Source organism: Meles meles, chromosome 17, assembly GCF_922984935.1.
Source record: "Meles meles chromosome 17, mMelMel3.1 paternal haplotype, whole genome shotgun sequence".
Lineage (NCBI taxonomy): Eukaryota > Metazoa > Chordata > Mammalia > Carnivora > Mustelidae > Meles > Meles meles.
The window spans coordinates 43420067-43435312 of NC_060082.1; the positions used below are offsets into that span (position 1 = coordinate 43420067).

The following is a 15246-nucleotide window of genomic DNA, read 5'->3' on the forward strand; positions in this document are numbered from 1 at the left end:
CATAACTACAGGTGGGTTTCTGGGAATATTCGAGGCATCCAAATCGCCTTTGGGATTCCTATTTTTTCTGTGGTTGTGTTATATCTGACTCCTTTTTCCTTCTGGCAACATGTTAATGGTCTAGCTATCTACAAGTAGACCCCCTTTGTTTATTCAGTTGGACGTAATAGTCCTATGCCCACTGAGTAAGATGGTAAAGCAGTGTGTGTTGGTAGAGTCTCACCTTTGTACTGTGGTGGGCATCATTGGTTATAGAACCACTATTCTTCTAACTTACTTGACTATTTTTTCTTATAGGATGATGAGGCAGTTACCGTTTTGCTTACTTTGGGGAACAGCTGTTCACTGTGGACAACCATCCTCGCACTAGAGGAAATAGTGGGTTGAGAATGATATCTGTTACAGTCTTCTCTGAGGGACTTGTCTATTCACCAACTCCTTGTTTTCCCCCACGAGAATCCTTATTTCAATATTCAAATGAAGAAAAAGACCTTTTGAGGGAATAGGAGATTATCGTCTTTTCTAAAAACTGTGATTGCCCCCATGGCTTCTGAGGAAGGGAGGAAGACATAGACTCGGCATGAGGAACTTCTGTGACAAACTTCAGAAGATGGTTGTCACTTGCTTTAGATAGCCCCTTTATAGCTTTCATTTTGATTATCAAAAAATACCAGAATGAGTTAGATTGGATGGAATCTCAAATCAGATTCCTTTGGGGCATAGATGTTGCCAGAATGGCCCGATATGGGGTACCAGAAAAGCATATCTGGTGGGGAATCTGTATCACTTATTTTTTTCTCCACTAAAAACCTACATTCTTGCTATTTATATGGGTTTTCTTCTCCCTTTCTCCATCCCTTTTATATCTGGTATTTCTCCCCTCGATTCTTCCTTCTTTCCCAGGTGTGTTTGATAACTGCTCCCACACTGTCAATGACAAGGGCTGGGCCCTAGGGATCCGCTCAGGGAAGGACATGGGAAGGCGAGACGCTCGCTTCTTCTTCTCCCTTCGCACCGACCGTGTGAAGAAAGCCACCATTGTGACTGGCCACAGTCGCTACCAACCAGGCACATGGACACACGTGGCAGCCACTTATGATGGACAGCGTATGGCCCTGTATGTGGATGGCACTCGGGTGGCTAGTAGTCCAGAGCAGTCTGGTCCCCTGAACAGTCCCTTCATGGCGTCTTGTCGTTCTTTGCTTCTGGGGGGGGATAGCTCTGAGCATGGCCACTATTTTCGTGGACACCTGGGTACACTAGTCTTCTGGTCGACCGCCCTCCCACAAAGCCACCTCCAACACAGTCCTCAGCATCCAACAGGAGTGGAGGAACTGACCACCCTGATCCTGACTGCCAGTTTTGAGCCCTTGGAAGAACAGTGGGCCCCGTTTAGGGATGGGGAGTACCCACAGCGTGAGGTTCTGCAGGGCTTTGAGCCTCAACCTGAGATTCTGTCACCTTTGCAGCCCCCACTCTGTGGGCGGACGGTTTGCGACAATGTGGAGCTGATCTCCCACTACAACGGGCACCAGCCCCTCCAGGGAGAGAAGGCAATCCGCTACCAGGTGGTGAACATCTGTGATGATGAGGGCCTGAACCCCATCGTGAGCGAGGAGCAGATCCGCCGGCAGCACAAGGCACTGAGCGACGCCTTCAGCCCCTACAACATTACTTGGCAGCTGAGTGTCCACCAGGTCCACAACTCCACCCTGCGCCACCGGGTTGTGCTCGTGAACTGTGAGCCCAGCAAGATCGGCAATGACCACTGTGACCCTGAGTGTGAGCATCCGCTCACAGGCTATGACGGAGGTGACTGCCGCCTGCACGGCCGGTGCTACTCCTGGAACCGCAGGGATGGGCTCTGCCACGTGGAGTGCAACAACATGCTGAATGACTTTGACGACGGGGACTGCTGCGACCCCGATGTGGCTGATGTGCACAAGACCTGCTTCGACCCCGACTCACCCAGGAGGTAAGGGACTGAGGCTTGGGGTGTCCTACCTACAGGATGCATTTCTTACATCATTTGATGCTTTTGGTTTCTGGAGAGAAAAGAGGGTTCACACAGTCCCCAAATAAAACATTCATCCTTCCCACCTTTGTGAAGTCCTAGGTGTTAAATAATTAGGGACACAGGGATGGCAAAGACAAGGGACAGACCTCCCAGAACTCATTTTCTGTGGAGCAAACATGGTGTGATGTGCACCTGAAGACATAGGCCCCAGGTGCTTGAGGCATAAGAGAGCCACACAACTTAGTCCATCAGAGGAAGCCAGGGGCTCTGCAGAGAGCAAACGAGGTAAACACTGGCAGAAGCCAGTCAGCACCAATTGTATGTGAGCGTCCTTCCTATAGTCATAGTTTCCCAGCAAAGTTACACAAATCCGTGAAGATGCCTCATGTGGGCTTGGTCTCTGGTGGATTTTGGGCAGTTCAGCAACTTCACGAACACAAGGCATTCTATAGCTAATCCCCTGTCTCCTTAAGGTGACCACAGTCTTCCTCTTTGCCCCATTAGATTCCATTCCCCACAAATCATCCAGAAAGATCCTTTGTAAAAGGAAAATAAAAAATCCCTGTTACTCCCCTTCTTACTTTCATCCTCCTCACTGTCCTTAGAATCGAATCCACATCCCCCACCTGGCTTTCAGTGTGTGCTGTAAGCTGACCCCTGCCTACCTCCCCACTTCTTCTCCCAACCACTCTCATACCCTCACTGCACAGCCACCCTGCCTTTCTCCTGTTCCGATGAGGACATTAGGCTTGATCTTGCCCATGGGCTTTGCAATTGCTGTTTCATTTTCTTGGAAACCTCTTTCCCTTGAACTTCTCTTGGTGGGTTTTCTCTTGTCATTTCAATATCAACTGAAATGTCACCTCCTGAAAAGGCCGTTCCTGATTTCCCCAAATTAAGCTACTCAATCACTATGACGTCAGCTAATTTTGGTACTTTGTGTAACACTCATCCCTTCTAATGTTTTCCTGTACTTTAGTTTGTCTTTCTCCTGGCAGAAATGTCATTCCATGAGATCAGGGCCCTTGTTAAGCACTACATACTTAGTGCCAAGAATAGCCCCAACATAGTCATTTGTCTCATGTTTATTGTAACGAATTAATGAATCTGATGTGTCTTCTATTGTGGACAGAAACCAGTAAGAGGATTTCCATTACTGTCAATGCAGGGGTTTTGGAGTGTTGGAGGGAGGTAAGAAAGGAGAGAGGTGGGTGGTAAACTTGTTAATTTGTGTATGCAGGCAAGGCTTCCTCATGACATAACTGGTACCTTTGTACAGATTATAAAAAGGCTCACATCTGAGCTAAGGTGTAGTGTTGGCAGGAGGGGGGAAGACTGGATCTCAGCTCCCACCCAATACCTGGATGGCTGCCTTTATGTTTGTTGGCCACAATTTGTATAGTAATTCATGGTATCCCTGTGTGTGGGCAGTCAGTTAACGCTAATTAATAGGTCGGCTTGTAGTTCAGGCATGTGATGTCAAAGACTAAGTGTAAAATTTGGAATCAGGACACAGTTGAATTTGAGAGCCCTTGGTACTTAACTATAAACTGTGCAATTCACTTTCTGAAATTCAGATGTCTTGTCTGTAAAGAGTGCGGTTGCAGTAATAAATTGCATTACTTGTATCCTTGGGTTATTTTGTGACTCAGATGACATAAGGGATAGAAAAATGCTTGGAGACTGATGTGTTAAAAAAAAAATTGTCCTAAACTAACATTAGTTATTGTCATTATTAGACCTGGCAGATGGGAAGCCATTTGTTTATATAATAATAATAGATGGAATTGATAGCATTCCCAGAAATATTCACATAAGAAAGATTCTGTTTGGGTTTGGGTTTTGGATTTTGATAACCTTAAAGCAGAAGCCCAACCTCACTAACAATGGGGGTTGCCAGCTCTCTGGGAAGACAGGGACATCTGGCTTCTTCTTATTTTTCTCCTCACTGATTCCAACAGCCTACTGCCATGACTGAGAGAGTGGTTGTTCCAGGTGCCCAGGCATCATTCTTCTTAGAGTGGTCCTTTATGTCTCCAAATACCTACAGCTACTACCCTTAACTAGGTGTTTATAACTTATTCCCTTTACTGACACAGAGTTGCCATGGCAACTTATCCCTTTCTAGCCCTAGACCCAGACATGTTTCAAACCTGCCTACCCCGACATACAAAATTCACTTTGTGGAATAAAAACAAACACCTTATACTTTCTTGTAGTTAAACATATTTAAATCATAGTAATAAATGCTCATGGTTACAAATATCAAGCGGTGCCAAAAGACATGAGGAAGAATGGCAATCCCCAGCCTAACTTTTCCCATCCTTCTCCACCCTCTAGCTTTGCTCCCATATTTGATCATTTTACCGGTCTCTTTTGGTAATTACCTCCATGTCTTCAAATATTGTATTTATATTACTTGATCCATTGATTTTAAACATTATGCATTGGGTTGCTCTTATGATGAAGAGGAGACCTTAATTTTTATAATGTTTCCTTATTCTGTCCACCTTTTCAATGTAGTTATATGACCATCTTTAGTTAAATCAGTTATATATATTTACAACATCATGGCTTTGACTTTTTTTCCTGCAGAACAAACTAGGATTCTATTATTATATTTCCTTCCTGGCCCAACTTCCCCTCCTCCCCCCACCCTACCCCTTGAGTCTCTGTTTCTTCCCTCCCTCCTTCCCTTCTTTCTTCCTTTTATCATTTTTGATATCCTCAATTGTTTTTATCTTATCAATTACATCTATAGAATGTGTCTTTTTTTTTCATTCTCTGGAGATCTTCCTTCTAGTTCATTCTATTTTTTCTCTACTCTTCTAATCTTTTTTCTTTGTATTTGAGAAAGAGCAAGAGGAAGTGCTTGTGTGTGTTTGGGGGGTTTAAGAGGCAGGGGGAGAGGGAGAGAGACTCTTAAGCAGGCTCCATGCTTAGCAGGAGCCCAATGCGGGGCTTGGGCTCAGTATCCTGAAATCATGACCTGAGTCAAAATCAAGAGTTGACACTTAACTGATTGAGCCACCCAGATGACCCTTCTCTTCCCATTTTGACCAGTTATCTAGTCTGCTGCACAGTTGTCATCCCCCAAATTCTGCTTTTTGGTTGGAGCCACTGTGTCCTGAACTGCATGATTATCTCTCTTTTTATTACCTTACCTTACTGGACATTTAATTTATAACCTTATTTTACTGGGAGATATCCTTGAGTAACTTTCTAAGAAAGAATGTTTTAGGTAGCTTTTTCTGAAAAACATTTCCCAAAATGTTTTTGTTTTGCCTTTACACAAAATTGATAGTTTTCCATGGTGTAAAATTTTGGGTTGGGAAACATTTTCTCTCAGACTTTTTGAAAAAATTCATTAGTTGCCTGTAGCTCCTCTTTTGATAATTGTGTGTCTTTTTAGAGGTGAAAGTTTTGTTTCCTTGTAAAAATTGTTTAGAATCTTAACCTTGTTACTTTAGGGATTTTATGATAATTTTTTTAGGGTTGGCCTTTTATTTTTCTTTTGTTGAGCACTCAATTGTCCTTTTGATTTAGATACTCATGCCCTTAACTTTGGCAAACTGCCTTGAATTATTACTTTGATACTTCTTTTTTTAAATTAACATATAATGTATTATTTGTTTCAGGGGTACAGGTCTGTGATTCATCAGTCTTACACAATTCATAGCAATCACCATAGCACATAACCTCCCCAATGTCCATCACCCAGCCACCCCATCCCTCCCACCTCCCTCCCCTCAAGCAGGCTTCTGAGGGATGGACCTCCTGAACTTATTCTCTTTTTTCTCTCATATATTTTTTAAAGATTTTACTTGTTTATTTGACAGAGATCACAAATAGGCAGAGAGGCAGGCAGAGAGAGAGAGAGAGGAGGAAGCAGGCTCCCTGCTGAGTAGAGAGCCCAATGCGGTTCTCGATCCCAGGACCCTGGAATCATGACCTGAGCCAAAGACAGAGGCTTTAACCCACTGAGCCACCCAGGTGCCCTCTCTTATATGTTTTATCTCTTTTTTCTTTCTTTCTTTACTCCTTCCTTCCTTCCTTCCTTCCATTCTTTCTTTCTTTGATTTCCTTGAGTTTATCTTCCAACTCTTCTATTGAATTTTTAATTTTTAAGACCTTCTTTTTTTGGACTTTCTATATTAATCTATTTTTATTTTAAGGGTACAAAATTCTTTGAGGCTAAAAATAAGATATATTCTGATTCCCTCCCCCCCCGCCCCATGCATGATATCTGACTCATCTGCAGTCGACTTTTATTTTTCCTTCTCCCTGTCCCTGCCCTTTCTATCTGTCTTTCATGCGGGTGGATTTCCTGAAATATCTAGCACTTGTTAACAATAGGAAACACGGTTTTGGATCTCTACTTATCATGATCTAAAAAAGGATAATTAGCTCTGAATATCTTCTTTTAGAGGAAGAAATCTGCATAGTGGAGAGGAGAACTTTTCTGTTTCTCAACTCCCTTATATTTATTTCATATATAGACTTTTTCCCTTCTATCCTCTGCCTTGTATTCCTTACGCTATTTTTTTATTAAAAATATTGAATGTTTTTCATAACTCTTATTGGCAAGGACCATATTTTGAAAAACGATTATTGATGTGCTGGACACAGTGAGATAAGCAGAGGGACAAATATAAAGAATATATAAAGAGCAGGTGCTAACAACTTAGTAGAAAGTTTTAGTAATTTTGTGAGAATTCCCTGGATTTATTTTATCAAAATTAAATCCAGGCCAATGCACTGAAAGCAGAATATGGAAGCAGACTGCTTTTCTGGGCTATGGCTTGGGTTGTTTGGAAGGATTTTGGATTCATAGAGACATAGATCTCTGGATATCTATAAGAGTCTGTGACTTGATTGAGCTAGTGGTTGTCTTTATTATTCATATATAGTGTTCTGTTATTACAATTAGATCACAGAGCTCAAGCTCACAATTCCATTATACTGTGACTCTGAAGGAATCCAACTTTAACAAATGCCATGCTAGACAGTTTTTGAGCAAACAGAGTGTGACACGAACAGAGTCTTCTCAGGAGCTTATAGGTTAGTGGGGGATAGTTGGGAAATGGAGGACACACCTACAGATAGGTTACTAACATGCAAGTGCAATGATCGGCATATGAACAATCCTCTTCATTTTTCAAACCCCACTCAATATTTCCCCACCCTCAGCAAGAAATCTAGCCCAAATTCCCTCCCCTAAAGGCTTTGAGAGGAGCAGAGAGCCTGAGGATTCCAACATCAAACATCTGTAACCCAGATGGGCTTATCAAAGGAAGAGTATTTATCAGACTTGGGCTGGTCAAAAGGAGATATGAATTATAGACTTATTACCCACCCAGTTGAATAGAATTATCAAGTTAGAGGAACTTGGCTTATGGGTAGGGAAGGCTACATGGCCAGATATCTCTTTGTACATAGTAGCCACCCTGGAAGAGCATCTACAAGAGCTGAAGGAAGGAAGAAGGTTGAGAGTCTGCCTAATAAAATCACAAATGTTGACCACTCCCTATGGCGTGTCCTAGGAAGCCAAGCCAAGGGAATCTCCATGCCTTAAGGGACATTCAGTTTCCCTGACCTTTGCATACTTCAGCTTTTTTGGGTCATGACTTGTTTCTGTTATTTATCTCTCTAAAATGATGTCTCAGAGGTGAAGAAGGGCTCTTTGCTTCCACTATTTTTTATCCTGTTCTTTCGCTCCTTTTCACATCAGTGTTGAGCTTAATGTCCAATTAAATTAGGAACAGTGTGCTTGCTTCTCCATTTTGGATTCTGCATGTCACATCTCATAATATTATTATCATCATCAGAAAAATCACCAAATAAAAACAAATGGCTGAGCATAGGTTAAGGAAGTAATCAATCGTCTAGTGTCAGACCATGCTGTGAAGCAGATAATGGGATGCTTGCACATTTGTTTTTTGAACCCTGCGGTAGGCTAAGGTCTCTGGGTGTTGGTGACTCACTGTCTTTCTGCCAAATTCCCTGAGTTTTGTACTGGGGAGTTTGAGAGCAGAAGGACTGCTTGACATGGCAGTGCTAGGACATGGCCCACTTGGCTCTAGAAGGGTCCTCCAGAGAGCGAGCTGGGAGGTATCCTGCAGGGGCATATCTGAGAGTGGTGTCTGCACTTGCACAGTGCAGGGTTTGTATCCAAGGGCCAGAGGGCTGATGCACGTGCTGTCAGAGGGAACTGGTAGAGAAATCAGCACTACCCAGACTGGGAGGCTTAGGATTAGCTGCACTTTGTTCACCCACCCTCTGTGACTGTTGAGCCAAAGGAACGGTTGGGCTGGGCCCCTGCAGTGGCAGGTCTGTTAAACATCAGCCAGGCTTCATTATAGGTTTCTTTTGAAGTTGGGATTCACAAGACTTCTGGTGGAAACTACGAATGGTTTAAGTCAAGTTCCCTGCAGCCAAAAGGAAAAAAAAAAAATCCCAAGAAAAATAAGCATAAGGGGTAAAAGAGGGCAGAGAGAAAAGAAATGGGGGAGAAACTTTAACATGAAACAAAGAAACCTCTCAATCTCTCCCCTTCAAAATGCACAAGCAGCGTCAACTCTCAAGAGATGAGTCTCACCTTCCATTACCCATTTCGCACAGCAAAGGCAATAGGAGGAAAGAAATAAAATACTTCTGGTAAACTTAAAAAGCTTACCTACAAATAGAAATGTCTCATGTTCATTTTCCTATGGGCCCATTTCTCCCTAGTCCCAGTAGGTATCCTATTACAGGGTAAAGTCCACAATTTTTCTGTCCACCTGGCTCAATGAATTTTTCTCTCCAGGTAAGTAGGGGAGAGGTTGTTTTTCTCCTTTTTGTGCTGATTTCCTAGCCAAATAGACAGACTTGTGAGAGGGCCATGTGGGAGGTCTGGGTTAAAAATATTTCCTCTTAGAAAATTTTTAGGAGAGACCCTTGTCTCCAACTACAGTCAGTTGTTTAAGATACTAGGGTGTTTTCCTAGGAGTTGGGGTGCTGGCCCCGGCATCTTGGTCAGATGCCACGCTGTCTCAGATGATTTCACTGAGGGATCCCTTCCTAGAATTTAAGCCTTGGAATCTCAAAGAACACTGCACACTTACAAATGTTTTCTTTTTCGTTTCCTCTGGGAACCCTGTTTGGATGTTACTTAAGCAACCGGAGGAAAGTTAAATCTTCTTGGTGGGTCTTCCCCCTAACCCGTGGAAGTAGGTTGGGGAGAGGTGGAGCATATGATCAGTGTGGGCACCGGGGTTTTCTCGGACGATGTGTTTAATTGGAGTGCCATCCCCTGGGGGATGCTGCTGCCTCATCAATTCCCTGGACACCAGCCCATCTCCCATGTCTCACCAGGACCTCTGCAGCCGTGGGTCTGACTCCTCTAGCTTGATACTTGGAAGTCCTACTTACCCCTCAAGTCTCAGAATGTCACTTCCTCCTTCTTGGGACCATTCCTTGTCCTCAAATAACAATTAGCTGTCTCATTTGTATTCTTTCTCGTTCCCCCTCCTGCCACCACCCTGTTCTGGCCCCCTCCTCTCTCACTTGCATTATTACAATAGCCTCCTAACTGGTCTCACCACTTTTGCTCATGCCTCCTCATTCTCAGTCTGTTTTGAACATAGCTGCTAGAGTAATCCTATTAGTATAACTCAGATCCAGTCGTTCCTCTGCCTAGAATTCTCCAACAGCTTCCCAGCTCATTCCGAGTCAAAGCCAGTATTCCTCCTGTAACCGACAATACCCTAGCTGATCTGGCACCAGTTACTTCTGGCCTCACCTCCTACCCTGCTCCCTTGTTTACTCTATTCCAGCCACACAGGCCTTCTCATTGTCCCTGGACTTGACAGACAGACTCCTACTATATGAGCTGTTCAGTGGCTTTTCACTCTGCTAGAAGGTACTTCCTCTAGATTTATTTCTTCATGGCTGGTTTTCCCATTTCCTTCCAGGATTTTTCCAAAGTCATCTTCTAGGTAGAGACATCCATGGTGACCTCATCCAAAATTTCGCACACTCCTCTGACTCTTCATAGTTTCTTTCCTGTCTTATTTCTCTTTTTGGAATTTATCATATATGATATATATGATATAGATATATGATATATATGATATATGTATATATATACACACACACACATATAAATATATTTGATTAACATCCATCTTCTCCACTTCTCTAAGTTCCATCAGGGAATGGGTTTTATATGTTTGGGTTACTGTTTTACCCTAGCACATAGAACAGCAAAAGGACTAGAGTAAGATGTGTTCAATAAATAATTGTTGAATAAAAGAATTCTCACCGCAGAATGATGGTTGGCAAACTATGATCTGTGGGCCAAATTGGCCTATCATCTGTTTTTGTGAGTGAAATTTTATTAGAATGCAGCCCTGTGTACTTATTTACTGTTGTTTATGGCTGCTTTCATGTGGCTGAATTGTGTAGTTACAACAGACTATGTGGTCCACAAATCAAAAATATTTACTATTTGGCCCTTTACGGGAAGAGTTTGCCAACTCCTGCCGAAGTACATACTCATTATAATATATTGTCATTACCCATTGTTTTCTGTCTCTTGCACAAGACTTTAGGCTCTTTGTTCATAGTTCTTGTAACACAGAAAGTACTCAGTTCATATTTTTAAAATGCATTAGCCTGTATATAAATGAAAAGTCAATGGCATGGGGGAAATGGCAGTGTTGGGCAAGAGTTTGGGTATGGTACAGTATGCTACTCTGTATTAAAAAAAAAAGAAGGGAATTCAGAATACACACTTGAGTAATCCCTCCTACTGGTCTCATTACTGTGGTAGAACTGCCATATTCAGAAGTAAGTAAAAATAACTAAAGATACCCGTGAAAGTGTGAAAATGCTAGCTGAGGAGGGAAAAGGCTGTAAGCCATTTTATTCATTATCTCATTACTTGAGTAGCAGAGCTCCCAGATGGTTCTGAAAGTATGAAACATGGAGTAAGTCTTGACGATGGGAGAAGCAGTTAACTACAATAGCCAGGAAGTAAGATGAATCTTGATTATCAGGGAGACAGTGACTGAGGGAAAGAACAGGCCATTCAGAAGGGATACAGCAATTGCCCTCTATTTACAGCATTGTTTTCTGTGGTTTCGGTTATCTGCAGCCACCTGTGGTCTAGAAGCAGATGACCCTCCTTCTGACATATCGTCAGAAGGTCAGTAATAACCAAATGTTATGTCACAATGCCCGTGTTGTTCACTTCCCTTTGTCTCATCATGTAGGCATTTTATCATCTCATGTCATCATCAGAAGGGTGAGTATAGTACAGTTAGATATTTTGAGAGAGACCACATTCATGTAACTTTTACATGTATTGTTATATTCTATTTAATTGTCTGTTGATGATATCTTACAGTGCCTAATTTAGAGATTAAACTTTCCTGGAGATATGTATATATAGGACAAAACATAGTATGCCTAGGGCTTGGTACTATCTCCAGTTTCAGGCGTCCACTGGGGGTCTTGGAATGTATTCCCCTCTCATAAGGAGGGGATCCCTCTTCAGACTCTCTGATCAGATAAAGCCTATTTGAAATGATGTCACAGATTAGTCAAGATTCTTGCTAAACTTCTAGTTGGGCTTTTGTGGTTGTAAAGAATAGAGGCTCACTCAAGTAAACTAAAAAAAAAAAAAAAAAAAGATTTACTGTACAGTGATGTATGGGCTGCAAATGGAGCCAGAGTCTTCTGGGGCTGGGGCAGGTTCCGGCTTCTCTAAATCTCTAAATCTTAGTGCATTTGCATCATGCATATCTTGTTACCAGTTTGCTAGATAATAAGAGTTCCTGTACCCTTATAGTGTTAGTTTAAAACCAGACTCCGCTTGCTGTGGCTTCTGCTTTATCTCATTAACTCTTCAGATTCATATCCCATTGCTAACGGTCTCAGTCTTTTGCAGGATCATGGTTCAAATTCTGGAAATGGTTAGTGTGAGTTGGCACAACTCGTCCTTGCATGCGACACCAGAAGTCATAGGTTTCTGTCCAGCCTTGAGTTCAAGCAATTGTGGGCAAAAGAGCAGGAGAGCAGAGAATGTTCCTCAGGGTTCTGAGGCAGCAGTCCTCTCCCAGCTGGTGCCAACTGTCTGGGTAGAGTGAGCTGGTTTTTCATGTTCATTTCTTGAAGATGAAATGCCTGTAGCCATAATTTCTGGTACTTTTCCTTTCCTTAGACCCGAGATGTAGGTATTCCTAGTAATGTAATTCCCATGGAATTTTAATGCCAGTTGTATTTCTAAGATTCTATGATTTAGAAATCAAAACTCAAATATGTCAGGGTAATCCTGGTTAACTACCTAGTTCATAGTAACATATGTATATCTTACTACGCTGTCTGCCTATCTATCTATCATCTATTTATCTTACAAATGAACTTTTTTTGTATGAATTATCTTATTCAATGCTCACAATAGGTTGAAGAATTAGATATTTTTATTATCTCCTTTTCTTGTAAAGAAAACTGAACTTTAGGGCGCCTGGATGGCTCAGTGGGTTAAGCCGCTGCCTTCAGCTCAGGTCATGATCTCAGGATCCTGGGATCGAGTCCCACATTGGGCTCTCTGCTCGGCGGAGAGCCTGCTTCCCTTCCTCTCTCTCTGCCTGCCTCTCTTGTGATTTCTCTCTGTCAAATAAATAAAATCTTTAAAAAAAAAAGAAAGAAAACTGAACTTTAGATGGTTAACTCACTATCATCATGTAAGGGCAGAACAGGGATTAAAGTCTGACTTGAGAACTGATGTTACTAACCACCATTCTATATTGTGTGTCAGGAAGAAGTCTTACATACTTAGCAATGTACATTGTTCATAGTGAGTGTACAATAAATATTTGGTTATTTTATTTTATTTTTTAAAGATTTTATTTATTTATTTGACAGAGCTCATAAGTAGGTAGAGAGGCAGGCAGAGAGAGAGATGGGGAAGCAGGCTCCCTGCTGAGCAGAGAGCTTGATGCGGGGCTTGATCCCAGGACCCTGGGATCATGAAGGTAGAGGCTTTAACCCACTGAGCCACCCAGGTGCCCCATATTGGGTTATTTTAATTTTACCATGGTCATCTCAGAGAATGCACACTTGAAAAGATGAGGGAAAGGAAACAGAAATCACCGTGGGCTTATTCTTAGGAAAAACATTATGTAAGAAGTGGATCCCTTAAATGATGACTACTGAAATGCAGGAGAAAGAGTTTGTAAGGTAAAAACAAACATATGAACCAATATACAGATAGTCATATGCAAAGATATTTTGGCCACTGTAAAAAGAACATCTTGAGGGATGCCTCGGTGGCTTAGTCAGTTAGGTATCTGACTCTTGATTTTGGCTCAGGTCTTGATCTCAGGGTAATGGGATCAAGCCCTGTGTCAGGTTCTGTGCTCAGCTGGGAGTCTGCTTGAGATTCTCTCTCCTTCTTCCTCTTCACCCAGTTCTTTCTATCAAACAATAAATAAATAAATCTAAAAGAAAAATAATGAACATCTTGAGAGGAGGAGAAATTTCCTGGGGAAGAGTAGGAAAGAGAGACAATTGGAAGTTATATCGGGAAGCCCTTAGATGGGCTAAGGGATTTGAATAGTAGCAAATGGGAGCCTTGCATTGTTTATAGAGATATTGATTAATCCATTGACTAACTGATCAATAGCTAGATAAATATGTTTATGTATATCTGTATCTAAAATATCTATCTATCTATATATAAATATATTTTAATAGCTACCATCTCTCTTGAATTTTAGATCTTCCTTCTGAGATCAGTTGGATCATCCAACAGTTTTTGGGATTTCCTTTATTAAATGTTTGGTAGTCGTATCTTTCTTAATTTTCATTTCTGTGAAAATATCTTTATTTTACCAAACTTCTTTAAAAGATAACTTTGCTAAGTATATAATTTTAGATTGGCTATTTTTTTTTATCAAGATATTATACCAGAGTCTCCTGGTTTCCTTTACTGCTGTTGAAAAGTTAGCTCTCCATTGCTATTCATTTGTATTTATTCTGCCTTTTCTTTTAGGATGTTTCTGAGATCTTTGCCTTCAGTGTTCTGTATTGTGATATATTTCACTGTGATTTATTTGATGTAGATTTTTCTTTACTATTGAATTTGAGATTTATTGTCATTTCTGAATCTAAGCACTCATGCCATCAATTATGGGAAATTATTAGTCATATTTCTTCAAATACATCCATTTAATAATTTCTCTATTACCTCCTTCTGCATTTCCTATTAAATATATATTATTCCTTTTCACTCTGTACTCCATGTCTTTTAACATCTTTTCAATTTTTTAATCTTTGCTTCTCTGTGTTGCATTTTGAGCAACTATTCTTGGATTTATTGACCCATTGACCCTTTCTTCAGGTTTGGCTAACTTGCTCTTAAAACCCACCAATAAATTTTTAATTTTTATTAGTATACTTTTCATCTTCCTAAGTTCTCTTTAGTTCTTATTTGTATCTGCTTAGTCATTTTAAAAATCACTTTCTGTTACTTATTCATACTTTGGAAATTCTCTTTTATTTTAAAAAACCCATTACAGTGATGGATACATGCATTTATACATGTGATAAAATTGCATAGAATCAAATATAAACATAAATTAATATGAGTAAAACCAGGGAAAATCTGAATAAGATTGGTGGGTTCATCAAAGTGAATATCCTGGTTGTATATGGTATATCTTTTTGCAAGATATTATCATTCAGAAAAACTGGGTGACAGATATTTAGTGTTACACTATAATATTTCTTACAAGTTCACGTGAACATGCAATTATCTTAATATAAAATAGTTAATTAAAAACATATTAAGCATACTTCTTTTATAGTTTATACCTGCTAGTCTGATTCTGTATTTTCTGTTGGCTCTTGCTCATGGAGCCTTATTTCCTTTGTGTTTATGATTTTTTATTGTGAACCCATGTTCCTTAAAACTTTGTCATATTTCTTTCAGGCCTGGATTGAAGATACTCTTTTTTCTTCTACCAATTGCATGAGGGCAATACTAACATGAAACTACTTTAAATTCCTATGATTGGCATGAGGTTTTTTATTTAATTTTTGTTTATTTTTTTAATTTCTTTTCAGTGTTCCAGAATTCATTATGTTTATGCACCACACCCAGTGCTCCATGCAATATGTGTCCTTCATAAGACCAAGCACCAGGCTCACCCAACCTCCCACCCCTCACCCCTCCAAAACCCTCA

The 15246-nt window shown here is 40.9% G+C and overlaps 1 protein-coding gene across 1 annotated transcript in view; it reads left to right on the forward strand.

The window, feature by feature from the left end:
* The window catches only part of PAPPA2 (pappalysin 2), a 302543-nt gene that overhangs the window by 32287 nt on the left and 255010 nt on the right, over positions 1–15246 (forward strand). Inside the window, exon 2 of the mRNA XM_045982073.1 lies at positions 904–1975. Coding sequence (XP_045838029.1) covers positions 904–1975 — 1072 coding nt within the window. The remainder of the gene's footprint in view (positions 1–903; positions 1976–15246) is intronic.